The sequence below is a fragment of the Paroedura picta genome, chromosome 4 (genome assembly GCF_049243985.1).
Source record: "Paroedura picta isolate Pp20150507F chromosome 4, Ppicta_v3.0, whole genome shotgun sequence".
Taxonomy (NCBI): Eukaryota; Metazoa; Chordata; class Lepidosauria; order Squamata; family Gekkonidae; genus Paroedura; species Paroedura picta.
In genome coordinates this window covers 28,907,803-28,935,741 of record NC_135372.1, presented here as the reverse complement: position 1 = coordinate 28,935,741, position 27,939 = coordinate 28,907,803, and the positions used below count along the sequence as shown (strand labels likewise).

At 49.5% G+C, this 27,939-nt stretch overlaps 1 protein-coding gene across 2 annotated transcripts; it reads left to right on the top strand.

Moving 5' to 3' along the window:
- The first annotated feature begins 232 nt into the window (after positions 1 to 232).
- On the top strand, positions 233 to 27,939 carry TINCR (TINCR ubiquitin domain containing). Of its 2 annotated transcripts, XM_077332105.1 has the most exons (4): positions 233 to 580; positions 16,607 to 16,966; positions 20,963 to 21,093; positions 23,652 to 27,939. In XM_077332105.1, exons 1-2 carry the CDS (start codon positions 273 to 275, stop codon positions 16,608 to 16,610), a joined length of 312 nt encoding a protein of 103 aa, XP_077188220.1. In that variant the 5' UTR covers positions 233 to 272; the 3' UTR covers positions 16,611 to 16,966; positions 20,963 to 21,093; positions 23,652 to 27,939. The 2 variants fall into 2 exon arrangements, 1 of the variants encoding a protein (XP_077188220.1); XR_013229971.1 differs by lacking the exons at positions 233 to 580; positions 16,607 to 16,966 and adding an exon at positions 20,567 to 20,739.

The following is a 27,939-nucleotide window of genomic DNA, read 5'->3' as shown; positions in this document are numbered from 1 at the left end:
GGGCTGAGCCTAGCTAGGAGATGTCACGCGACTCCTGGCCCCTGAGATTCATGACCTGCAGAGGCCGGGGGCTGAACCTTCCGGCTTCATGCCTGCACGTGTTCAGAGGTTCCTTGTGCAAAACGGCTGATGATTCTCGGAGATGAGGCTCTTCCGCGGAATGTAAAACATGCTGCTCGGCAGCTGGCTGGGAACTGGTTTGGCCAGCCCCACAGGGTGGTGTTTCCTCCCGAAACTCTGCCGGGGAGGTTTCTCCCTCATTCTCCAGCTCCATGTGTCTGCTGCCTGCCTTGGCGGCTGCGTCTCTCAAGGTAGGAGAGATGGAGACCCTGCGGAGAAGCCTCTCCCGCTGGAAGAGGTACCACATCAAGGTCCACGTGGCTGAGGACGACGTGCTGCTGCCCCTGACCGTGCGGCCCACCGACAACATGATGGACCTGCGGGCCTACCTGGTGAGGGAGGGCGTCACCTCCTGGAAGAAGACCTTCCACTACAACGCCCGGCAGCTTGGGGAACATGAGACCGTGAAGGAGGCCAAAATCCAGAACGGCTCCGTCCTGCTGCTCATCAGCGACGAACGGTAGGCCTCAAGGGGTGCTTGTCGGCTCAAGTCCTGGCCTGGCTCAAAGTCAAGAAACTGGCCAATGGACCGCTGCAGTTGTCCCTTAGGGTTGCCAGCTCCAGGGTGGAGGATTCCTGGAGATTCGGGCTGTGGAGACTGGGGAGTTTGAGGAGGGAAAAGAGCCCAGCAGGGTCTTTTCTCCAGGGGAAAGGAGATCAGTTGTATTCAGGAGACCTCCAGGATACACTAAGCAGTGGTTTAGTGGTAGAGCCTCTGCTTGGCAAGTGGGAGGTCTCAGGTTCAGACCCCAGCATCTCCAGTTCCAATTAGGGGGGCACGCTTCGGCTTGGTTTGGCTGCCTTGGCGATCACCGCAGCCCGAGGCGGCCAGTGCTGTGGCACGGAGAGGAGGGGCGTTGGTGGCGGTGGTAAGCCAGCCAGCAGCTGCACGCAGGCACAGAGCTCTGCGCCTGCGTGCGGCCACTGGCTGATGCACCGCTGCCTCCGCCCCTCCTCTCTGCGCCGTGGCGCTGGCCTCCTACGTGCTGCTTCGGGTTTCGAGGTGGCCAAACCGAGCCAAAGTGCACAACCCTAGTTCCAATGACCCGGTGATGTGAAAGGCCTGGAGGGCAGCGGCCAGTCTGAGTAGGCAATACTGAATTTGATGGGCTGGGGGTCTGGCTCAGGATCAGGCGGCTTCATGTGCATTCATGTGTTCACTGAGGTTAAGGGGACTCTGGTGAGCTACAGCTCAGCCCCCACCTTCCCCCCCGCTCACATTCTGCCCACTGAATTTCTCACCCCCCCCCCCGAGTGTGCTTCTAGTGCAGAGGAGCCATCTCCAGAAGAGGCCTGGGGGGTCTAGCAAAATTACAACTCATCTCCAGGTGACAAAGATCCATCCCCTTGGAGAACATGGCTGCTCGGGGAGGGAATTATACCGCACTGTGGACCTCTCTCAAGGCAACCCCCAGTCTCCACAACCTCAAATCTCCAGGTCTTTCCCAACTCAGAGTTGGTAACCGTATTCTGGAGTATCAGAAGTACTTTTATGGTTCAAGGATGTTCCAGGAAAAGTTGAAGGAAATTTAATGATTTTAAGTGGAGAAAAAATTCCGGCTGCTTTAACTCCCCTGGGCCTTTGTTGCTGAGTTAAACTAAGGCTGTGGACCCCCATGTACCTGCTCCTCTTTCAGCTTGGCCTCCCTCGTAGGGGTGTTGTGAGGCTGATCTGTGTACGCCAGTGCTCTGAGCTGTGGCATGTACAAATAAATAAAACTGAGCTCGATGTTGGTCCTTGCCAAAATGGCACCCTCTTTCTGTCTCTGTCTCTTATATTATCATCATCATCATCATCATCATCATCATCATCATCATCATCATCATCATCATCATCATCATCATCATCATCATCTTCTTCTTCTTCTTCTTCTTCTTCTTCTTCTTCTTCTTCTTCTTCTTCCTATCTCTCCATCTCGCTATTATCAATGTATCATCTGTCACCTACCTACCTACCTACCTACCTGCCTGCCGCCTATCCGAGTACATACCCTGAAGGGCATTGCGCTCTGCAAACTTCTGGCCCCAAAGAAGTGTGACCGGCCTGGGCCTGGTAGGATGAGCTGCCGGCAGACATCCGGGCCCTTTCGGAGCTGCCAAAACAGCACTCTTCCACCAGGCCAGGTGTAAGGTAGAGCCCAAGGCCAGCATAGATGGATAACTAAATCCCCCCCTTCCCCCTCTCCTCCCATGTGTACTTCTATATAAAATCTAAACCAGGATACTTCTGACCCCATGGGGTTGGACCCTTTTAAAAGGTTATTGAGCTTTCAAATGTTAGGAGTTATTTGATCATTGCTTTTAACATTGTCTATGCATGGGATTTTAATGTGGTTAGCCGCCCCGAGACTGCTGTCAGAGAGGGGCAGCCAAGAAATCAAATGAATGAATGACTGAATGAATGAATGAATGAAGTTGCCAACTCCAGGGGTCATTCCGCACGACTTAAATGTAGCAGAAGTCTTACCTTTGGAAAACGCTACAAATTCAACGTTCCGCATGACGTCGCACCCAATCTGCAACTCTCCTGCAACACTCGCGCAAAAAGCGCTTCATTGTAGCGCTTTTCGGGAAATCAGGAAAAGTGGATTCCCCCTGAAAAAACCGCTACACTACTGAGCACAAGCTGCAACACATCAGCAAAAGACATGTGAGTTCTTAATGTAGCGGTAGAAAGAATGTCCCTCCCCCACTCTCACTCCCGAACTTCTGGAGAAGCGATCGCCATTTTTTCCCCCTTAGACCGGGGAAAGCAACGAACGAGTGAGGCTTCTGCTAAAGTCCATTCACAGAAGTGCTTAAGAGTAAAACAAAGCTCTCTACTGCAAGTGTCTTTAAAGTTCCCAAGCACAATACAGCCCCCTGCTCTACTCTGCCCGTAATTTCGGCCACAAATCGCACCAATGGGGGGGGGATTTTTTTTTTACTTGAAGAGCGTGTAAATGATTAAGTGCTAGCTCCTACGCCTGCAAAAAAGGTTTTTCTGAGACAATGAATGAACACATATTCGTTGCTATGAATGAACACAGATTCGTTGCAATGGGTGTGTTTGGTTTAAAAAAAACAGTTCTTAAAGGGAAAGGGGCTTTTCGTGAGCATGAACACAACAGCCCATTGGCTGTTCCATTTGATTGATGGCCAGGGGCGGGAAGAAGCGCAGAAAAAAATAGCTTCCTTTGTTGCAGTTCCAGTGAGACCGGAAACCTGTGGGGAATGAATGAAACGCTACTGGGACGTCTATATTCCACTAAAAAAAAAGGTATGCAGAATGACGAAATTCCACTATTTAATATAGCGTTTCTGCATTCTGTGAATAATTGGCAACATTGGTCCTTGTGCGGAATGTCCCCAGGTTTGGAAATTCCTGGAGATTTGCTGCTGCAGCCTGGGGAGGGACCTCAACACAATGCCATGGAGTCTGCCTTTCTCTCCAGGGGAATGGAGCTCTTCTATCCGGAAATCAGTGATGATTCTGGGAGAACTCCATGCAATCCTCCTCTATCAGAGCAGAAGTCCCTGCTCAGGCAGTGATGTGGGGCTATGCAGATGGAAGAACTGTGGGTGCATTTCAGTTGATCAGAGAGCTGGCACACAAATTTGTGTTTCAAGGGATGATCCACCTCTGGTGTGCTCCAGGGCCGGTATCCTGACTCAGATCCCACATGTGGCGGGATCACTTTGTAGTATCAGAAGAACCCTGGACTTCCAGTTTTCTTGCCCCGGCAGATCTACTGGACCACAAAAGGAGTCAGCGTTGACTCTGTGGATCTCAAGGTGCAAAAAGCAACATCTGTAAGATTGATTTTAAATGAAGATTTCCTTCTTTCTGTATTTGTAGGCAGATGCTGCTTATAGATTTCTCTGCCTCTCCTTATAAATCAGTACATAGACAGGATTTCCAAACACAAAAGCATAATGAAAAACAAAATTGAGGATTTTTGAAAATGAAAACTAGACCGAACATCAATTCTTGACCATCTAGAAGTGAAGTCAGCGTGATGAAGGGTGGCTGGATTTCTCCCAGCCTTTGGTAGTGGGGAGGTAGGGTTGACAAATATCCTGGAGATTTGGGGATGGAACCTGGGGAGAACAAGGGCCTCAGGGAGGTCCAAGGCCACAGACTCCCTGGCTCCAAAGCAGCCATTTCAACCAGGGGAAGTGATCTCTGTAGTCTAGAGATGAGTTGGAATTCCAAGAGATCCCCAGGCCCCACCTGGAGGTTGGCACCTTTAGTTTGTTTATTTATTATCTGATTTCTATAACTACCCCTACCAGCATAGCCAACTTGGGGTAGTTTACCCCATTTAAAACCATACAAAATGTACATTATCCATAATATAACAACAAAACAATAAAATTCAGTAAAATTCAGAATAAAATGTCCTGCCCACTAACTGCTTCTCGCATTCAGGGAGTGTATTGTGTGTGTGTGTGTATGTGTGTGTAGGGGGGGGGGCTGGTAGATATCCTCATTGGCCCCAACCAAACACCTGGTGGAAGACCTCTGTCTTGCAGGGCCCTCAGCTCTTCCGGGAGCTCATTCCCCCAGACAGGGGCCACAACAGAACAGGCCCTGCCCCTGGTCGAGTCCAAACATACCTCTCTAGGGCCAGGGATCATTAGTCTGTTGGAATCGGTGGAGCAAATTACTCTTTGGGGAGTATAGTCAGAGATGTGGTCCCTCAGATATGCTGGGCTCAGATCATGAATGGCCTTAAAGATTAATGCCAAAACCTTTAGCCTCATTCAGAATTCAACTGGGAGCCAGTGCAGCTTCCTGAGGACTGGCTGGACATGGGTGAAAGTGGGGAAAGGCCAGCTGCGCTGCTTTAGTGACCTGAGTCTCCATTGAAAGGGAGATGTCAAAGATTATGTCTAAGTTGCACAACGTACAGGCAGGGCGAGTGCACTTCCTCTCCCAGTCCTTTCCTCTCCAGCCCCCGGACCTCCATCTTGGAGGGGGTGAGTTTCAGGTGACCATCATGGCTTCCAACCATCTCGCAAATGTTTCCAAGGGAGAGTCAGGATGGCTGTCCATCAGGAAGTGGAGTAGTGTCTGACCAGGACCTGAGAATCCCCACTCTGCCATGAATCTCACAGGGTAACTTTGGGACAGTCGCTGTCTTTTTGGCTTGCCTACCACTCAGGGCTCTTAGGATAATAGGTGGGAAGAGAGAATCATCCTCTTTGGAGGAAAAGTGGGACAGAACTTTATTAGCTCTTTGGAGGAAAGGTTTGATAAAACTACAGTAGAAAGATGATGCTCTGTTCAGTTCCACAGCTTGGGTGCTGACGACCCACTCAGTGGGACGGCTGGTCAACCCATCTGTTCCATATAAAAAGCAGCTCATGAGCATATAAATCCCACTTGTGTATTCTGTCCTACAGGCGTGTGATGATTTTCTATAGAAAAATGATTTCTACTTACCAGGTGTCTGGAAAATAGTAAAAGGATTCCCAGAGGCACCCTGTTGAACAAGAGTCGGTGAGGAAGTTATTCAACATGGTTGCAAACTTCCAGACAAGCCAGCTTGGTGTAGTGGTTAGGAGCACTGACTGCTAATCTGGTGAGCTGGGTTTGATTTCCTACTCCCCCTCCATGTGAGGCCAGCTGGGTGACTTTGGGCTCGCCACAGCACTAAGAACCAACTCTTCTTCTTCTTATGTGGAACACATCTTCTGGTGTGCTCGGTGAAATGAAAGTTCTCATGGACATGATGTCCGTCATTCCCCACCCCCAGGCACACCAGAAGACCATGGGAGGCAGCTGGCATGAAGGCAGGCAGAGGTGGTAGCAGTGGCCGAGGAGGCTGGCTCAGCCTCAGGGGTGCCACTTGCTGAGTCTGGGGTAGCAGTGGTGGTGGCAGAGGCCAACCACTCATGGAGGAACTGTCCACAGAGGCCAGCCCAGCCCAGTCACCCAACTGAGGTGGCAGAGAATATGGCGCCTTCCTGCCACAAGTGGTAAGGAGGGGGAAGGGAGGGGAAGTGGAGGAGGAATCTTGGTGTGTGTGTGTGTGTGTGTGTGTGTGACTGTCTGAGAGTGGGGAGAGACCAGGGACAAGGTCATGGAAGCAATAGGTAAGGGGGAAGTGGGCAGGAAGGAATGGGGGGGGGGAAAGAGTCTTTGTCTGTGTGTGTGTGTATGTGTAAGAGAGAAGGAGGGGGAAGGGACCAGGGACATCAGGAAAATGAGCAGTATAGGGAGAGGCAAGGAAGGCGTGTACATGTGTGGGGGAAAAGGAATCTGTGCTGGCCACCTTCTCCCCCATGTGGATGTGTTCCGCATAAGGGGTGAGAATCCTTGCTGGTAGATTTTTGTGTGTGTGTGTGGGGGGGGGTTGGTGAGTAATATGTATCAAGTTAGGGCATATTTGGGGGAAGAAGGAGTTTAGTTAAAACTTGGGATAGGGGTCACCATGTTGGTCTGAAGTAGCGCAACAAAATCAAGACTCCAATAACACCTTTAAGGCCAACAAAGATTTATTCAAGGCGTGAGTTGGACATCTTTGTTGGCCATAAAGGTCCTGTTGGGATCTGATTTTGTTGGGATAGGGTGCCAGCTCTGGGTTGGGGAATAGCTGGAGATTTGGGTGATAGCCTAGAGATCAATTGGACTAGTGGTGACACAAGGAGGTTGTCAGCTTAACTTGGAATCTTTAAACGCTCCTGCGGAGCGGATAAAATAAAGCGGTAAGGGCAACTGGGGAAGAGTTAGGGCGGGCCCTGTCCGGGATAAAAACTCGGAGGGGCGAATCAGGAGCCGTGAAGCGGCTCCTGATTCCCCCCTCGGAGCGGCACTCAAGGGCCAAGCGGCCAATGGCGCGGCTCCCCATTGGCTGCTTGGCTTGGCCTCACCTCAGCCACCAGGAGACTCACCACACAGAAGGAGCAGACCTCCGAGCCGTGAGTCCTCCCGGTGACCTCTCCTCCCCGTTGAGAAAGGAGCAGGGATGCCCCGCCCCCACACTCACGCACCCACCCACCCCAACTAGCCCACCCTTGATCCTTCTGCGCTGCCGCCGCTTCCCATAGGATTGGTGCCTGGCGTCCATTTTATTTATTTATAAAATGGGCTTTAGTTCTAGAATAATAGAGGTGGAAGGGAACTCCTGGGTCATCTAGTCCAACCCTGTGCAGGACACTCACAACCCTATCGCTTATCCACTGTAACCTGCCACCCCCTTGAACCTTCACAGGATCAGAATCCCATGACGAGAAAATTGTTCAGAAATACCAGCAAGGAAGCCTCTTGATAACACAAGATGAGGCCAATAGTGCCTGAGCAGTGCTCCATGGCCCTCGTATAAACCTATGGATCAAGTTTACAATTGAGCATATCAGAGACTTTTTACCATGGCTTCACTTGGCAACCTCCAAGGCTGCAAGAACCCGCCCCCCCCCCCATGAAATCAACGTGCCTGCCTGCCCTTCTTGCTCATGGGACCAACAGCATGCCAGAGAAGCTAAATCTTTCCCATCATCCAGGGAGTTGAGAAGACCTTTTTTTCTGAGCGTGATCTTCAGGTGATGATTGGAGCAACTCTGATGGTTCTGGGGTGAAGATTTTTGCCTCCTGCCCAGATTCCTGACTCAGCGCTTAGTGATGCTTTGCAACTGAAGCTGAAGTTTTTCTAGCTGAGGTTCCCCTTCCCTCCGTTTCCTCTTCTTGCCTCTGGAGGATCTTGTCACTGGTTGGTTACTGATCTGAACTACTCCTAAACAGGTGCACTTGGGGTGATGGCTTAAGCAGGGAGATGATGAACCAGCTTGCCCTCCCAGAGTTCTAGCCCTGTTCGGTCTGGCTAGACTAAACAGCATGCATCAATAGAAGAAGAAGAAGAGTTGGTTCTTATATGCCGCTTTTCTCTTCCAGGGGGAGTCTCAAAGCGGCTTATATTCACCTTCCCTTTCCTCTCTCCACAACAGACACCCTGTGAGGGAGGGGAGGATGAGAGAGCCCTATTACTGCCCGGTCAGAACAACTTTATCAGGGCTGTGACTAGCCCAAGATCACCCAGCTGGCTGCATGCGGGGGAGGAATGGGGAATCAGAAGAAAAAGAGTTGGTTCTTATATGCCACTTTCCTCCATTTGAAGGAATCTCAAAGCGGCTTCCAATCGCCTTCCCTTTCCTCTTCTTACAACAGACACCCTGTGAGGGAGGTGAGGCTGAGAGAGTCCTGATATGGTGAGAACAGCTTTCTCAGTGCTGTGGTGAGCCCAAGGTCACCCAGCTGGCTGCAAGGGGAGGAGTGTGGAATCAAACCCAGCTCACCAGATTAGAAGTCTGCACTCCTAACCACTACACCAAGTTGGCTCTGTCATAGAACTGGGTTGGCTAATTTTTAAATCTAACGCCATTTGCCCCACATTCTCTGGCTCTCAAACCTACCTCCCTTCCGAGGTTAGGTGTCTGTTCCCTTTATGCTGTTGCTGATTAGTCTGCTTGTATTTTGAACAAACCGTGCCCATGAAAGCTCATACCTTGGATAAAACATTGTTGGACTTCAAGGTGGACTCAGACTTGGTTCTGCTGCTTCAGACCAACTTGGCGACCCATCTGTGCGACTTTATCAGCCACACTCTTTATATAAGAAGCAGCTGCCCTAGAAGGAGGGCATTGGCCTCCCACTGGAGTTTCAAGAACCTAAGCCAGAGCTCAGAGCTCCTGGCCCTTTCTTCCATGCCCGGGGTAATGCTGATGCCCACTGTGGGATCGTGAAGGTTTTTAGCCTTCCTCTGGCTTGCTGGGGGAGTGGGGAGGTAGCTGTGAATTTTCTGCCTTGTGCATGGGTTGGACTAGATGACCCTTGAGGTACCTTCCAGCTATGTATTTTTAAGCTAAATCAAACTGATGGGTCCACATCCTATTTCACAGTGTTCAGCCAGATGCCCCAAAACAGGTCATAGAGGCCAAAATTTCCTTGTTACAAATGGTATTCAGAGATATATTGCCTCTGAACATGGAGGCTCCATCTAGTCCTTGTTTTTAAATAGCAATTGATGGACCTCTCATACAAGAATTAGTCAGCTCCCCCCCTAACCAGCTAAACTAGTGGCTGGGACCTAAGATTGCCAGCTTTCCTCATATTCCCACTCTCTTTGCAGCAATTCTTCAACCCTGCCACGCTTGGCTCTATTGTCTCCTCGGGAAGGCCATTCTGCAGGAATGGAGACCAGCAGTGTCACAGAGGCCTTTTGGTAAGGAGAGGAGAAGCAGGAGTAGCACCCTCCCCCTTCCTCCTGCCTGCCTCCCTGCCTACACCCAGTTTGGTGTAGTGGTTAGGAGTGCGGACTTCTAATCTGGCATGCCGGGTTCGATTCTGCGCTCCCCCACATGCATCCAGCTGGGTGACCTTGGGCTTGCCATGGCACTGATAAAACTGTTCTGACCGAGCAAGAATATCAGGGCTCTCTCAGCCTCTCCCACCTCACAGGGTGTCTGTTGTGGGGAGAGGAATGGGAAGGCGACTGTAAGCTGCTTTGAGCCTCCTTCGGGTAGGGAAAAGTGGTATATAAGAACCAACTCTTCTTCTTCTTCTTCTTCTTCTTCCTTCCTTCTGCACACTGACCCTTCAAATGCCTGCTTTTCGCCTTCACTTGCCCTGTCTCCTGCCACCCCAACATTTGGGCAGCACCCTCCACTACACAACATTTTTTTGTTTCTCTTGCAAAGAGTGGTGTTGCCTGGTCCCCATCTATTGTTGACTCCGCCCCCCCTTCGCTGGGACTCCGGAATGTTCTCTCGTATTCTGTGACATCACTGGAAGTGCGGTCATTTTGTGCTGGTTGCATCTTATTGAATGCCAAAGAGGTGATCTCAGAACGGAGGCAGGCGTCAGGGTTCATGAGTGAATAAGCTGGTGAACGGACATTCCACTGAAGAGCTACATCTCTTGAGTGATTCATGCAGCAAAGCTTGAAAGACCCCAGGCAGGGGAGAAAGGGGGGTTTCTAAATCTGAGCATTGGCAAGAGTGCATTTTCCACCAAGTTAACATACCCAGCATTAATGCTCTTTCCTGTCGGGGGAAATGATTGTTGTAAATCTCTGGCAAGATCAGAGTCTGATTTGAACAGAAATCAGCAGGACCGAGCCCAAAAAAACATGTTGGTGCAGACTCAGCCCAGGAGGAGTCTCCAAGTGGCTTCCACTCGCCTTCCCTTTCCTTTCCCCACAACAGACACCCTGTGAGATGGTGGGGCTGAGAGAGCCCTGATACTACTGAAGAAGAAGAAGAGTTGGTTCTTATATGCCACTTTTGTCTCCCCGAAGGAGTCTCCAAGCGGCTTCCACTCACTTTCTGTTCCTTTCCCCTCAATAGACACCCTGTGAGGAAGTTGAGGCTGGGAGAGCCCTGATATTACTGAAGAAGAAGAAGGAGAGTTGGTTCTTATATGTTGCTTTTTCTATCTGAAGGAGTCTCAAAGTGGCTTCCACTTGCCTTCCTTTTCCTCTCTCCACAACAGACACACAGTGAGGTGGGTGAGGCTGAGAGAGCCCTGAGATTACTGCTCGGTCAGAACAGCTTTATCAGTGGGGGCTTTCTCAGGGTGTTTCCGCACAAGGACCAATGTTGCCAGTTGGTTTCACAAAGCGGAAACACTATTTAAAATAGTGGAATCTCAGCATTACGCATACCTGCATTTGAATTGGAATCCAGTAGCATTTCATTCGTTCCCCACAGGTTTCCGGTCTCGCAGGAATCGCTAGAAAGGAAGCAATTTTTTCTGTGCTTAGGTCCTGCCCCTGGCCGTCAATCAAACGATCAGCCAATGGGCGGTTGTTATCATGCTCCGGAAAAGGCCCTTTCCCTTTAAGCACAGGTTAAAAAAACACACACACACACGTTGCAACGAATATGCGTTGATTCGTTGCAACGGAGAGACCCATCTAGCTGGCGTATGAGCTGGCGATTCATTGTTACCACGCTCCCCCGTGTAAAAAAAAAATCCCCCCCCCGCACGGGCGCCATTTTCGGCCGAAATTAAAGGGAACTGGCAAACAGGGGGCTGTGTTGTGCTTGGGGACTTTAAAGCACTTCTGTGGAGGGACTGTAGCCGGAGAAGCCTCGCTGGGTGAATGAAGCCTTGCTGGTTCGTTGCTTTCCCCGCTCGCTCCGAGGAAAAAAAATGGCGATCGCTTCGCCGGAAGTTTGGAGGAGAGAGCCAGTGGGAGGGACTTTGCTGGAACCGCAACAATGAGAATGCACAGGTCTTTTTCGCTAGTGTTGCAGATTGTTCGCAAGAGTGTAGCGCTTTTCGGAGGGTGAATCCACTTTTCCCAATTTCCTTAGAAGCGCTACAATGAATTGCTTTTCACGGAACTGTTGCAGGAGTGTTGTAGATTGTGTGCGACGTCTTGCGGAACTGCAAATTAGTAGCGTTTACAGTATGAAAGCCTTCTGCTACATTAAACTCGTGCACAATGGCCCTCAGTGCTGTGGCGAGCCCAAGGTCACCCAGCTAGTTGCATGTGGGGTAGGAGCGGAGAATCAAACCCAGTTCACCAGATTAGAAGCTGTCGCTTCTGTTTATGATTGCCCTGAAAATTCTCCCACCTCCTGCTGGGGGCCAAAGAAGACCTGGGAAGCCTCACTCTTTCTTCTCACCCACAACTCCTGGTTTAAAATAGGGACTAGGAAATAAGCCCGCTGTACTCTAAAGACAGCGGGCACTAGCGGGGCTCGGGATTGTCAGGGCCTGGCTCTCCAGGCGTGCTGGGCCAGGGGCCGGACCTGAGGGCGGGCGTGGGGCGGTGTGTGAGCCGGATCCAGCTTGTCCTGCCCCCCCCACCCCGCAGTGTGGCCTACCTGGGCCTGAATGGAGGCAGTGGAGCTGGAGGTGAGGCCGCTGTCGCTGGGGCGGTTGTTTCGCAGCGTGCCGGGCTGGGGGCGGCACGGGCTGCGGGCCCGCAAGCGGGCCCTTAGCCTCCTCCAGTGGGCGGGCCGCTGGTTAACATAGGGTGGCGGCCAAGTGGGTCTGTGAGCGTGCGGACGCCGCCGCATCCTCCAGCGCCGCGTGGCGTCACGGGCTGCTCCCGGCTGTGCGGGCCGGAGGGCGAGGTGTTGAGCGAGCGGCCGCCGCCGGCCCGTCCTGGTGGCGTGGTGAGGCGTCAACCTGCCCTCTCGCAGGCGGCTGCGGGGTGAGCTGGAAGGGGGGCGGATCTTCAGTCCGGAGGAAGGGGCCTATCGGCACCCTTCCTCATCACGGACAGGTCCCGCCCTCAGGACCCTTGCCGGATTATTTAATCCGCTCCACTAGGAGCGATTAAAGATGCCAGCCTGCAGGTGGGACCTGGGCATTGTTTGGAATTCCGACTCATCTCCAGTCTACAGAGATCAGTTCCCCTTGAGGAAATGGCTGCTTTGGAGGGTGGTTTTATGCCCCGTGGAGATCCCTGTCCTCAGGTTCCACTCCCTAATCTCCAGGTGTTTCCCAACCTGGTTCTGACAACCCTAGTTTATAAACATCCCAACCTGGAATCTCGGAGAGAGATTCTGAGCTGTGTGTTCATTCAGAAGACAGCAATGCTTTTCTGGCAAGGCCGGGGATCCCCTTGCCTCCATAAATATTAATCTGGGGGCGAGGAGGTCCTTGGCAATGATTTGTGCGAAGCAAAACAGCCAAAACAACCCCTCCCCCACCCCATCCATGCCCCTCTTTAAAAAAAAATGCCTTTGCAGCTAGTTTGTCGTGAGTAGGAGGCTGAGTCAGCTCTTCCCTGCCGTTGCTGCCTTCCTGGAGCTGGAAAATGTTAGCCATAAAAGTTCACTTAAGGTGGCCTTTGATGAAGTAGGGCTTTAATATGTCAGCTGATATTTAAAATGTATTTGAACTTTAGCACTGGAGGTTTTTTTGAGCAGGTCGCTCTGCCCACATCCTTCCTACAAAACGCACCAAAGGGGAGCTGGGGAAATTTGGCATCCTTTTTAAAAGTGTGAGGAGATGGGGGATTGGGGGGGGGGAGGAATCCAGCAACAGATGAAGGAAAGGAATTCATAAAATTCTCTGTAGGGATGCCAACTTTGGGTTGGGAAAACCCTGGAGATTTTGGTTTCTGAAGATTGGCTCAGTCAGAGACTTCCTGTTCCGTTGAATATATTTTCTTCCTGCTGGCCTCCAGAATAGCAGAATGACTGCAAACAACAGCTAGAACCATTAGTCAGGCCTTTCCCCCCTCTCTCGCTGTACAAAGTTGTTTCTCTTCTTAAGAAAACTCTTATTTTTTTAGCAGCCTGGTGCTCTGCTCCTTCTCCAGTTTAAACTCTGCCAACATAAAATATCCATTTTTCTCCAGAAGAACTGGTCTCTGTCATCCAGAGATCAGTTGTAATTCTGGGAGACCTCCAGGTCCCACCTGGAGGATGGCAACCCTAATGACAGAACTGCCTTTTGAGCGTTCTCCATGGGTATACATTGCTAGCCGGGACTGAACCCGGGTCTCCCAAGATCCATCTGTTGGGAGGTTGAATCACTAATCAGCTCTGCCATTCGGCTGCACCACCTGTCTGAATTAAACAGTTTATCTAAAGCAGTGGTCCCCAACCTTTTTTGGACCGGGGACTAGTCCACGGGGGGAGGGGGGGAAGAGGGGGGCGCCGGTAGGCACAAATGCATAGGCGTGGAGCTGCTGCACCTGTGCGTTTGCACCTGCTGGCGCGCCTACGGAGCCGCGTGCATGCGTGTTTGCGCCCCCTTCTGGCGAAAACGCGCACGTGAGGCTGTTCTGCGCATGCGCGTTAGCGCCACCTAGTGGCAAAAACGTGCATGCGCGGCAACTGCGTGTGCGTGTTTACGTGCAGCTGCTGTGGCCAGGCCGCCGGCTCTCTCCCACCCTCGGAGGCGGTCCTCGACTACAAGAAGGTTGGGGACTGCTATCCTAGGCTATTCCACTTATATGGCCCTTTCACCTCCCATTTTTAAGTTTGTAAATTACATGAGAGATAATAAAATACATCATTACTGTGATATATATATCTATATGTTAAATGAAACATATTGTGATTGGTACTAACCTTTATAAAAATGTGGAATATAGGCCCCTCTTGATCTTGAGGCCCTAGGCTGAAGCCTAGTTAGCCTATAGCAGGGGTAGTCAAACTGCGGCCCTCCAGATGTCCATGGACTACGATTCCCAGAAGCCCCTGCCAGCATTCGCTGGCAGGGGGCTCCTGGGAATTGTAGTCCACGGACATCTGGAGGAACGCAGTTTGACTACCCCTGGCCTATAGGAAAATCCGGCCCTGGAAGCAGAGCTGTGGACACGCCCACCTGGGGCCCCTCCCCTTCCCCCCTCCAGGCCCATCGTTGGTCAGGGGGGTACGAATCGACAGGGCCCTATATGGTCCCATCACCCTATAAATATTTAACATATTAAATAAAGATTTTAAAAACTAATGAACTCCCACCCATTTGGGAAATCCTCCAGTTCTGTCAAGTAAGAAAGCCAGCTCTAAAGTTTGCAGATTTAGACATGGAGAACAAGTTGTCATGAATCTGCAGGGGAGAAATCTTGTAGTGTATTTTATGGCTTCTGAGATGAGATCCGGCGTTTTTCTGTGCATTTCAAATACTGCCTCCCAAAGCTCCTCTGTCCAGTGACTGGCCTTCTATTTCAGTGCCGAATGTCTGGAACCTCCACCTGGGGAGGTAATGTCCTGATACCTCGGAAGGTTATAGAAAGGGAGACAAATTGGATCCCCCTGCCCTGTTCTTATGCTCTGTCCCTATTTGCCTAGGGCTGCTGCTTTGTTCTGATCCCTTTGCTGCTGGTCAAATTTCTATTTTGGGTGGATGTTTGACTAAAATATTCTTATGGATTCCAGTGGGTCACTGTGTTGGTTTGAAGCAATAGAACAAAGTCCGGGAGACTCAATAATTAATTAAGAATTAAACTCTGTTGGTCTTAAAAGTACCCCTGGACTCCAGCTTGGTTCTTAAATATTATAAGTGCCACTTATTTATGGCATCATTCAATCCATGTCCCAGGGTTTCTGGTAAATAAATCTTTTTGAGTGAAAGGGACAGGCATCTTGCTGCCTCTGATGGGCATAAGAACCACGGTCGATACTCCTCAAGGGCCAGGAGGGACACATTTTGCATGCTTGCTGAGGCCCATTGGACTTATGGCAATTAGCTTGATTATTTGACTAAAATAATGCGTTTTTAAATGGGTGTTTGGTAGGTTAGGCAACAGATAATGGCTGAGAAGAGGTAATTCCCAACAAGGCACCAGCATTGCTGGTCGCCAGTGGCAGAAGCCAGGGCAGGGGCAACACCCAAGCATCCCTTGCTCAAGAAGTGGCAGGTCCTTTCTCTGCTGGGGAATCCCAGTTCCCTTCCTGGGCCCTCGTTCCCCCCCAGCTGCCAAAGCTGGTTGTGAGCCGCCTTGAGACTCCTTCGGGCAGTGAAAAGCGAGGGACAGAAAAAGTACCGCTTCTTCTCCTTCTGTTTCACAAAAATGTTCTAAGAGAGGAAGGGAGAAGGTGGAGGGTCCTTGACTGGAAGAGGAATATGGGGGAGAAGCATCAGTAGCTCTTTGGTGTAGTGGTTAGGAGTGCGGACTTCTAATCTGGCATGCCAGGTTCGATTCTGCGCTCCCCCACATGCAGCCAGCTGGGTGACCTTGGGCTCACCACGGCACTGATAAAACTGTTCTGACCAAGCAGTAATATCAGGGCTCTCTCAGCCTCACCCACCCCACAGGGTGTCTGTTGTGGGGAGAGGAATGGGAAGGCGACTGTAAGCCACTTTGAGCCTGCTTCGGGTAGGGAAAAGCGGCATATAAGAACCAACTCTTCTTCTTCTTCTTTTGTCTGGTGTGATCCCAAGTAGCCTAAGGTAGGAATAATCTGAGGTCCAGAAGCCCACTGTGTGCTGCCTGGTTGGCATCTTGGGTTGCCAGCCTCCAGGTGGGGCCTGGAGATCCCCTGGGATTATTACTGATGGCCAGAGCACAGGTATCAGTTCCCGGAATAAATTGTCTGCTGGGCGGCGGGGGGGGTGGGGGTGGGGGGGCTCTGTGGCATTAGACTTCACTGAAGTCTCTCCCCTCCCCAAGCCCAACTCTCCCCAGGCTCACTCCACCAAATCTCCAGGAACTTCCCCAATCCAGAGTTGGCAAGCCTACAGTCTGATTGTAGCATGTCATCTCTAAACAAACTGGTGGCCTTCCCACTGCTGGTTGCTATGGTTTTGCTTTGACTGCAAATGTATGCGGATTTAACCCACTTGCTGGTCTGATTAATCAACTTTGATCCGGGGTGGGCAAACTTTGTCCCTCCCGATGTCCATGGACTACAATTCCCATGAGCCCCTGCCAGCATTCGCTGGCAGGGGCTCATGGGAATTGTAGTCCATGGACATCTGGAGGGACACAGTTTGCCCACCCCTGACTTAGATGCTCAAATGTGGCCTCCCCCCCCCAGCCATGTGCCTTTGCTTTGTGCGATGTTGTGAGCCAAACTCTTGTTTCTTCCTCAGATAATTCCCTCACAAGCAGAGCCGAGGCCGGAGGTGAGAGATGGCGAGGGGCGACGAAGGCCAAGGAGGAGCCGATGGGGAGATTGGGAGCCTGTTTCTCAGTGAGCTCCCTGCCGGGTGCTGGCTTGGCAGCGAGGACCATCCTCTGCCCTATTTTGGAGCAGCTGGGACTGATGAAGGGTGCCAAAGGAAACGGGGAACTTCTTGTTCCAAGTGCCGCTGCCACGGATTGGTGTGGGAGCCGTTCACGGGAGGCGACTCCAGGCTGACCCATCACTGGCAACAGCAGCTGGGCCTCAACTGAGCCTCAGTGCTCCCGAGTACATGATCTCGGTGTGATCCACAAAACAGCCCTGTGAGGTAGGTTGTTTTTTATTTAGGCTGGATTATGAAAACTGTCTGAAGACTCCTACCATGCCTGAGAAATGAATCTTTCATTTTTCTTCACACCGTTCTTCCCTCAGTTCCCTCTGTTTCAGCATTTGATTTTGAACATCCATTGTGTATGAATTGGTTAAAAGACAGAAGTTTATGTGTAGAGGGGAAGCTTGAACTGTTGATCTTACGGCATGGTGACTGAGAGGGACTAAGTTCCTTCACACTTAGAGGGACTGAGCCTCTGAATCTCAGTGCCAGGCGGTAACCTCAGCAGAAGGCCTTAGCCTCTGTGCCCTTTTGTGGTCCCAACCGACTGGTCATTGCGTAAAGTGGAATACTGGCCTAGATGGACCCTCACTGGTCTGATCCAGGAGGGTTCTTCTGATGTCCTGAGGAAGGCCTCGGACTCTCTGCCCTGGTGTTGTACCTCCAGAGGAACAGGTTGGCCTCTCTGTGAGGGAGGATGCTGGACTGGATGGACCCTCCCTGGTCTGATCCAGCAGTGCTCTTCTGATGTTCTTATGAAGGCTTCAGCCTCTGTGCCCTGTGGCTGGCCCTCCAGAGGAGCTGGTTGGCCACTGTGTGAGACAGGATGCTGGACTGGATCTGATCCAGCAGGGCTTTTTTGATATTCTTGTAATGTTTTGCAATGGCAAAATTGTTTTATACGCAATGCAATTCACAACATAACATGTTCTCATGAAGGCCTCTCTATCCTATGGTTGGCTATCCAGAGGAACTGGTTGGCCACTGTGACAGACAGAATGGTGGACTAGATGAACTATTGGTCTGGTCCAGCAGGGCTCTTCTGGGGTTCTTAGGAAGGCCTTGGCTTCTATATCCTGAGTGGGGCAAAGCGGTTGACCTCTCCACCCCAGCATCAGCCTCGCCTGTGACATTAAAAGGGGGTAGCCTCCAAGGGAAGTCAGAATCACAGTTCCCTTGCAGACTACAGATGAGAGAAAATTGATGTTTTGGAAGGTGGATTGTGAGGCACTGCTCCCCCCCCCCCCGCTGAAGTCCCTGCATCCCTAGGCTCCATTCCAAAATCTCCAGGAGTTCCGCAAGCTGAATCCGGCAGCTGCCCCCTGCTCCACTGGTGGTCAGGAGGGACTGAGCAACCCCATGGGAAGTAGTCCAGAACTTCTACTTTGAACTTCAGTTCAGAACTTCCACTTGGGCAGCTGGGGGGAACAAGGGCCCAGGAAGGGAATTAGGATCCCCCAGCAAAGGCAGGACCTGTCACATCTTAGGCAAGGGATGCTTGGGTGTTGCCTGACTCCCATCAATGCTGGGAATTACAAATGTGCTGGCAGATTTGCAAGCAGGAGTGTTTTTTTATTGTGAAGAAAAACACAGCAGAGAGGAGAGAGAGATTCCCGACTCCCTGTCTAATAGCCGTCTGCGATCATCCTGTCTGCTGTTCTGTTCTGGAAACAAGCTGGAAGGAAATGTGCTCAGGAGAGCAGGAAATCTCCAAGTGAGCCAATCTGGACGTTGGAGTAGATTACATGAAAAACATCAGGAAGCTCCTTCCTATTCTAACTATGCTAACTACGCTTCTCCTCCAATGCCCCCTGCAGGACATACCCTGTATTCTGTTCAAGCATGCAAACTACACATCTCGCATAATCCAGCAAAAAAGTGACCTGTGAGAACCTGCTGGGTGTAGAATTTGACCTGTCAGGTTGGAGGCCCTGGGTGGAGTTGGCAGCTGGCCATGTTAGTGGGAAGGCTGGAGCAGCTGGGCTGACAGGTGGGAGGGCGGACGAGTTCGACTGGCTGACATGATGACAGAAAGGAGGGTGTTCCTCTGGGAGTGGCAGTTCTCTTGCCAGGGAGTTGTAGCAACTTGGAGGAAGTAGTGTGTGAGTATGAGTGTGAGTGTGTGTGTGAGGGAGATGCCACTGCTGCAATTCTTTTAAAGTTCTTGTCTGAGTGGGGAGTGGAAGGACGTTCCCCTAGCATTAGGCAGAAAAAGCGCAGAGCTCCCAAAAGAAGAAATGTGGGAGAGAAGAGAACAACGAGGGCTTTGTAACACCTCCTTCCGCTCCAAGGACAAACAATGCATCCTTTCCGGACTTCCTGGGGGTTGGCAATAGAACATCTTGAACTGAGCCTGGTTACACCTTAAAGACAAAATAATTTTCTAGAAATGAGCCTTTGAGAGTGAACCTGGTCTTCATCAGGTATGAGTCAGAATGCAGATCTTTGAGTCCTTATATCCCATATCTTTACCTCCCCTCTCACCTTCTGGGATATAAAGACTCAGGGATCTATATTCTGATTTGTACCTAACCAAGATAATTTCTGCCCAAGAGCAAACTCCTGCATCAGCATTCTTAAAGAATCGAACAAAGCAACATTTTCAGCTCAAATTTTTCTCACCCCAGGAGTAGATCTAAATTTCACATCTCTTCACTGCACAGTTTCTGAATCTACCTTTACAGTGATTATTTTATTTATTTATTTATTATATTTATATACCGCCCTCCCCGGAGGCTCGGGGCGGTTTACATTGAACTTATGAACCGTACATGAACCATACATGATCCTTTGCATCTTGACTTGCAGTTTCCCAGTGAGGGATTCCCAAATTAAAATGTTATTTACCGCTATGCCACCATTTTGTTAATCATTAACAGGGGTCTCCCCTGCTTCCCCCTCCTTGAGTGGCGTGCTATAACATTCAGGCTTCAGGACCTTGTAATTAGGTGCTTCTTTATTGTCGCATCACACTGTCTGCTCATCTTTAGCTTACAGTCCACAAGTACCGCACGATCTTGTTCCCACACACTGATGCCCAGAAGTGTCTCTCCCATCCAGGATGCCTGCTTCTCATTTCTGTGACCCAGATGTAGAACTTTGCACCTCTCTTTATTGAATGGCATCTTGTTCTCAGTTGCACACTTTTCCAGTGTGTTCAGATCTCGTTGAACTTTAGCTCTGTCTTCTGGGGTGTTCACTACTCCTCCCAATTTGGTGTCATCCGCAAATTCAAGTTTATTTATATAGTCACAGACCAGAAAGCAGCTAAAACTTTTAAACTTTTACATCTGCAAATTTAATGAGGAGTCCCTCCACCTTTTCACCGATAAAAATGTTGAAAAGTACCAGACCCAGTATCGAGCCCTGTGGCACTCTGCTGCTCATTGCTCTCCACTCTGATGCCTTACCATTGACAACCACTCTTTAGGTGTGGTCTTCTAGCCAGTTCCAACTAGCCATCTGAAAATCCAGTTTGCAGTCTTCCATTTTACCCATCAGAAAATCTTGGGGAACCATCTCAAAAGCCTTGCTGAAATCCAAGCAAACAACATCCACTGACTTTCCATGATGTAGTAAGCCCAGTCACCTGGTCAAAGAAGGAAACCCAAGTTGATCTGGCAGGACTTGTTGTTCTTCAGAGTTTGCCGATCACCTGGTACAATGAAGCACCTGTGTAGGTCTGAAGAGTCAGGTTGTGTTTCAGACAACCCCTGAAGTCCACAGGGCTATCTCCTTTATCACCTGCTCTTTTCAAGACTTCTGTCATTCTAGTTTGTCTGTGGCCTGTCACTGGGCGAACTCACAAGCAAGTGCAGGTTGCTGCTTCTCACTGTGCTCCAGGCTGCTCATGCTTAACTTGCCGTCTCTTCTCTTTCCCTCCCTCTTGGAATGTTTGTGAGCATGCTGTGACACTGCAGCATTTCAGTCAGTGGCCGAGATGGAGAGATTTCCTAGCTTTTAATTTTTTTAGCCAAAGCAGAGGCTCGGTAAACATCATCCTACCTTACTCTCTGTAGCTGTGGAATCTGCCTTTGTTTCTGTTTTGATCTATTTCTTGGGGGGAGGGGGGATCTCAGGGAAGAGTGATTTTCCTCACGTGGCCTGGGGAAGCAGCCTGCTGTAAGGTATTCTCCCCACCACCACCCCTTTTGGGTTGTAGTTTTTGACTGGTGTTTGTGTGCCCCCTGACAGTCTCCTCCCCTAATGCAGGTGATGCTGTCTTCGGAAGCCGAGGATCTGCCTGCTACGGAGCCATCCTTCAGAAGGAAGGAAGATGATCTGTCTCCTGCAGGAGAAAACGAATTCTCCAATCTCTCAAAGCTCCGAAGAAACACTCCAGGGTAAGGAATGGACAGAAGGTATTAAGTGTGCAGGGTCAGTGATCACAGACTCCAATTCTCCAGAACAGCTCTTTTTATTTAGCAACTCCAGCAACAGACTACAACTACTGAACAGAGAAAAACAGGCAAACTCATGCACTTTTATACCTTTCAGGCAGCCAGCTGCTGCCTCTGATTAGCCCTAAGCAGAGCAATCCGATTGGCTCTAAGCAGAGCGATCCAATTGGCCCCAAGCAGAGCGATCTGGTTGGACCTTCACAGGTTCCTTTGATTGGTTAGTTCCTTGGCTGGTAGAAACCCTCATTTGCATCAGTGGCCAAATGCCCACAGGCATAACAGGGCCGGGGTTGGCCCTGCTTAGCTTCTGTGATCTGACGGGATCAGGAGGCCTGCGCTATGCAGGTTAGAGAGATTTATTTCTGTCCCCCAAGTGATTTGGAAATGCAAGAAACTTTGGACTCTTTCCAATGATTGCCTGCCAAGTTAACATTTGGGTGGTTGTTTCTAATAATGTACAACTTGTGACACCCACCCCTGAGCTAGTATTATCCATGGACAACAGCCTGCCAGGTGCTTGGAAATTCTGTTTTTGTAGGCTACAAATACAAGTGGATAGAGTCCCTGGGTGGCCGGGGTAGGGGAAGAGCAGATTTGACTGGTGGGCTAGGGGAATTGCATTTCCTCCACTCCTCCACTCCCCTAGCCTGGCTGACCTACCTTTTGCCATAGCAGCTTCAGTGACTTTCAACATGCTATGACAAAGCCACTCTCACCATGTGTTAGAATGTTCATGAACATTCTGTGATCTCAGAAGAAATCAATGGAGGGCTGTGGGTCTCTGAGGTCATCAAATGTTTTGTTCACCTCTCTGTTTTCCATCCGTCTGAATGAATCACCGTGAAGCCGTCCACTATGCATGTACCTAGGGGATTTATTGTGAATGTTTTGTGGAGGGATTAATTAGGGCTGAAATGGCACCCATCTGATCGCCTGGATGCCTCCCAAAATTAAAACTGATCTTCAGGTTATTGAGATTGGATCCTAGGGAGAAAATAACTGCTTTGGAGGGCAGAGTCTCCACCTTCCAGGCTCAATTCCTGAATTCCAAATCCAGAGTTGGCAACCTCAGCAAACCACACTGCCTTGCTGGACCCCGAACCCTTGATTCCTGCACCCAAACTTCAATCTGCCAGAATATGCTCTTTATTCGAACAGGGCTGTTTGTTCCAGAGCACACCCAGGTGACTATCCCTGTTGTTCTTTGCTCACTCACTTGGCCAAGGGCGAGGATGCCACGGTGAGGCAGCTGCAGCCCCTGCCCAGTGCCAGCTGCGGCCTGCAAATGGGTCTTGGACAGATGTTTTGACTGCTGCAGACTCTCCGAGGGCTGGGCCACTGCTGCTGCTGCTGAGGTGTCTCCGTCTGGCTCCCTCCTTGTGGCCGCACCCTCTCTCCATTGGTTTGTTCTGCAAATTGCTTGGAGATAAAGGCAGGCCCAGGCAGGATGGTTTTACCCAGCTGTCAGCCGAAAAAGAGGGATTTCAGGCTCTAGGGGTGTGAGGAGAAGAGCAGGGCAGGCGGAGCAGGTTTCCTTAGTGTTGTAACATCCTTCCTTTAAAAAAAAAAGATAGTTGAATCAATCACAAAAGTTGCTTTTAAATTGTGATCTCACGTGTCCTTCCTTTGGTTGTTCCAGTTCTTGAAAACAAATTAGCCAGTCTTCCACTGCCCCTGCAGAAATAGAGGTGCAGCTTCATTTGGGGGTCTTGTGCTCTGTTCTCGTCAGCGCGCCTCAAGAAAGATAGTATAGCCTTGGAAAAGGGACAGAAAGGGGCCATTGAAAGGATGAAGGGGATGGAACACCTTCCCGAAGAAAAAAGGTTAAAGAGGTTAGCTGGAGAAACAACAACCGAGGTGGCCATGACTGAGGCTTACATAAGTCTGGGATAGAGGAGGTGGAGAAAAAAGTCCTCTTCTCCCTTTCTTACCATACAAGAACCCTTGGGTTCAAGGAAATCCATGAGCAGGAGGCTTAGAACAGAGAAAAGGAAGCCCTTCTTCACCCAACCAGTAATTCACACATGGCCTTCCCTGCTGCAAGAAGTGGTCGTGGCTAAAAGCAGAGGCAGCTTCAATGGATGGAGCACAGGCCCATCAGGGTCTCTGAGCCCCAGGGATGGAGCACTACATCTGGCGCAGTGAGGTTCTGTCTTCTTGTTGCTTGGGGGGCAACCATGCTAGGTGCTTAGGCAGGGGTGGGCAAACTGTGGCCCTCCAGATGACCATGGACTACAATTCCCATGAGCCCCTGCCAGCATCTGGAGGGCCACAGTTTGCCCACCCCTGTGCTTGAGGGATTTTGGAGTTCTGATGGCACCTGGATTTTAGTCACAATATGACATAGAATGCTGGATTGGACAGGCTATTGACTTGATCCAACATGGCTTCTCTTATGTTCTTTTGTTCTCTTTGTCTCGGGATTAAAGAGGAGTTTGCATTTCTGTACAGTCTCTCTTGCAAAATGTTTACATTTCCCATAATTTTTTGTGTCTTGATAGATCAGGATCATACATGAATGTATGTGCCATGAGCCAGCTGCTGAGGACGATCTGAGTTGTGGGGAAGCGCCTCAACCGGGGGAGCTGGAAGAGCAGGCAATTCAGCCAGAGACCGCAGAAGAGCAGGGGGAGAACCAGAAAGCGGGCCTGCTTCCCCTGAGCCCTGCCATTTTGCAAGCAGACAGAGCCAGGAGCACGAATAGAAGCCCTCTCTAGGCCAGCCGTGAGCCATCAGGCTTATTGCTCCCCCAACAGCTGAGTCTTCTCAAGAGGAGGCCCAAGAAGAATGTTCAAGTGGCAGTGCTTCTGGTGGAGGAAGCTGCACACTTTGCTTTGCTCACCACTGGCTCGAGCCTTGCCTGGACCGGATATCACCACCTTCTGGCACCCTGACTTAGGATTGACTAAGGACCATTCTCTAGCTCTTAGACATGGAACGGAAAACGACTGCAATTTAAGAGATGCCGTCTCTGTGCTGCAACCTGACCTTGCATTCCAGACCAGCAAGCTGCGGAAACCTGATTCCCACTCTCAGCTTGGCTGCCCATCATGGTGCCATGACAGGTCTATATGAAAACCATGCTCTCTCGGTACACAACCAATTTACAAAACCAGCAGCGAAAGAGAGAGGGAGAGATTTGGAAACATGGGCAATGATATTTTTAAAACTCTGAATGTTTGTCCTTGGTAGAATCTGCACTCACATTTTCTTCCACTGTAAATCTTTCCAAATTCTGGTCAATTTGAACCCATGCTTTAGGATGCTTTGGGCTTTGGGCTGATCCTGCGTTGAGCAGGGGGTTGGACTAGATGGCCTATATGGCCCCTTCCAACTCTATGATTCTATGATTCTATATCTACAGTCTTCCTTTTTCCCGATTGTAAACACATTGCCCTTCTGCATTTGCATCGTCCCAATTTTCGGTATCCTTCCCGTTTTCTGGGGGGGGGGTGTCGGGTGAAGCTCCAGCTGGGGTTAAAGGAGCACAAGGCTAGAAAGTGCTTTATTTCCTGCCTTTTGACTCCCGTGGAAGGGCAAGTGGAGCAGGAGGCTGCTTATCTTTGTTTCCTGCAGGAACGAGGAAAGGAGGGGAGGGAGGCAGGAGCCTCACAGAGAACAAGGAGAGGAGAGTAAATCCAAGAGGAAATATTTGCTCATAGAAGTGTGGGCTTTTGGAGCGCAGTCACTTTAGAACAGATCCCCAAATGAGGGCAAAAATAAATATTGTGATGAAATGGCAACCGGGAACCAGGCAGTCTTAGAACTGATGCCCTGACCAATCAGCCACAGACTGCTTTGCTACATCAGCATTGGAGGCACCAGGCAGGAAGTTAATCCAGCAAAAGATCTACACTTAATACTGGGGCTCTCGGAGTGGTTTCCTCAAATGTAGCAACTTAGATCCGCTCCTGGATATTGTGGGATAAAGGTAGTATCACTGTGGATCAATCATAGACATTGTAGAGGGAAAATTTAAAGTGAATATCAAAATGGAAATCGAATAACGTGTAGATGACTTTCTTTTTTAACATTTAAATTTCAGTGTATTTAATTTGTAATTGTTCTTTTATTAAAATTTATAAAGTACAGAAAAGACAGAAATTAGATACAGTATACATAAACATCCCCTGAAGAGGTATAATTTTGGTTCCCTGACCCCATAGTTTACTCTGTGTTGTTCAAGAAGTCTATGTAATAATGCCATCGTACTTGGAATTCTTGTGTTATTCTACTGTTTACTTGGCTGGTTAGTTTGGCCATTTTTGAGAGTTCTGCCAGTTTATCAAGCCAAGTCGATAATGTCGGTAAAGTTGAGGCTTTCCATACCTTGGCCAAAATCATTCTCGATGATGTTGTAGCATAGAAAAAGAAGACCTTGGCTTGATGTGGTAGGTCCTCTGGGAAGATACTTAACAATATATATTCTGGTTTCATAGGCTAGTGATCCCCAACCTGTGGGCCCCGGACCACATGCGGTCCTTCGACTAATTGGAGGTGGGCCCCAAAGGACGCCTTCTCTCCCCCCCCAGCCCTTTACTTCATCCCCCCCGGCCCTTTACAACACACTTCGGGTGTCATTGTCTCCCATCACTCCCAGATGGGACTATCTCGTTGCAGAGAAACAAGCTCAGGGTTCCCATTGTCATGAGTTAAAATTTCCATGAAAATAAAATGTTCCTTATGTTCATTGTTGTGGCGTGTCTGTATCTTATTTTGAAGGGATGTTTAAACATTACCATAGCGATCAGAGAGCACTAGGGCAGTGGTTGAGAGTAGAGGAGTAAACTACCCCCCCCCGGGCCTCAGTAAAAGGCGTTGAGTGGTCCCCGGTGAGTGGTCCCCGGCGTTGAGTGGTCCCCGGTGATAAAAAGGTTGGGGATCACTGTCATAGGCAATTAAAAGTTTAATATTGTCTCTAATACAGAGTGAAGTTTAGCCCACAATTTACAGACTTTACTACACCTCCACCACATATGAAAGAAAGAACCAGTTTTCACATTGCATTTCCAACACATATCATTGTAATCATTCTCAGTTTTATAACATTAGGTGTAATATAGCAACGGTAAAATATTTTTTACCAGTTTTCTCTTAGAAATTGACATTTGGTAAGTTTAGGTAACTTAAATCATAATTCTTCCTATCCTTCCATAGAGATACTGTGTTGCAAATAGATGACTTCCTTTAATTTGGGGTCAGCGGGGATAAAATGCCCAGTGCAGATTCACCCATTGATCCTTTGTTTGATAATCGGGCGAGGCAGCACCTCTGAACTGCTAGTGGATCTCCACAGTCTAGCTGACTCCTTCTCTGGTAAAGCTCAGATGTCAGGGAAAAGCATTTTTACTCACATGAAGACTCAAAGTCTTTCTTTTTTGGGGGTGGGGGCGGGAGTAATCTCATTTCTGTTTCTTGGATGATATTCAACTGTTTGGTGTAGTGGTTCAGAGGGGAGGATTCTAATTTGGGGGGCTGAGTTTGATTCTCCACTCCCCCTCCACGTGCAGCCAGCTGGGTAAATTTAGGCTGGTCACAGTCCTGATACCACTGTTGCCCCACCTCCCTCACAGGATATCTATTGTGGGGAGAAGAAGGGAAGGTGATTGTAAGCCACTTTGAGACTCCTTTGGGTAGTGAAAAGCAGGGTGTAAAAAACAACTCTTCTATTTAAAAAAAACCCTCTAATCGGCTTGATTAGATAAACAGCACCAGTTTTTTGAGATTTTTAAAAAAATGGTCACCTGTCTTTTATTCTGATCATTGTCAGTGGACTGTCTTGGGAGTAGGTCTGCCAGTCTTACAGGTGGGGGCAGAGGTCCTATAGAATTGCAACTAATCTCCAGACTACATAGGCCACTTATTCATTCATTCATTCATTCATTCATTCATTCATTCATTCATTCATTCATTCATTCATTCATTCATTCATTGCCCTTCTCATGGAGAAAATGGCTGCTTTGTTAGGCGGACTCTAGTTCACTATGCTCTACAGTGGTCCCTTCCCTCCCTACATTCCCTTCTAAACCTCCAGGTATTTCCAAACTGGAGCTGCCACCGCAGCCTGGAAGCCTTCTGACTGGGGAAGGGCAAGTATGCATGCAATTTCCAGCCCTCCAGTTAAGAAGAGGAAGGAGAGCTGGGATTTCATACCGTACTTTTTACTACCCCAGTCAAAGACAATCATCTTCCCTTCCTCTCCACACAAGAGAGACCCTGCGAGGAAGATGGGGCTGAGAGAGCCCTGACAGAACTGCTTTGCAAGAACAGTTCTGTAGCTGGTCCAGAGTCAACCGCTTGGCTGCTTGTGGAGGAGGAGAGGAGAATCAAATCCAGTTCTCCAGATTAGAGGCCGCTGCTCTTAACCAATTAAGATTTTCTTTTGAAGTCTTGCTTTCTCTACTCCTACCTGCACAGGTGAGGCAGGAGGCAACTGGAGACGGGGCTTTTCCCATTGTGGCTCCTTGTCTTTGGAATGCTCTCCCCCCTTGGGGCTTACCTGGGACCCACCTATGCTCTGCTAAACCAGGTCATTTAGGCTGTTGGGGATTATTTTCCTGCTGGTTTTATCTCACTTTCTGTTTCCCTGGCTTGTTTTGATTCTGGCAGTTGTTATGTTGTTGTTGTACTTGTTGTATTGTTATTTTACTTTGTGAGCCAACTCAAGTAAGTTTTGGGGAAAACAGCATAGAAATCTTTCTAAATAAATGAACATGTTTCAAAAATTAAAAAAAATTCTAAAACAGCATGATTGGTGACGGTTTTTGAGTTTCTTTGTCTCTTTGTCAT

Excerpts from the sequence above, each read along its gene's own strand:
- TINCR (XM_077332105.1), top strand. The coding sequence starts at position 273 with ATGTGTCTGCTGCCTGCCTTGGCGGCTGCGTCTCTCAAGGTAGGAGAG.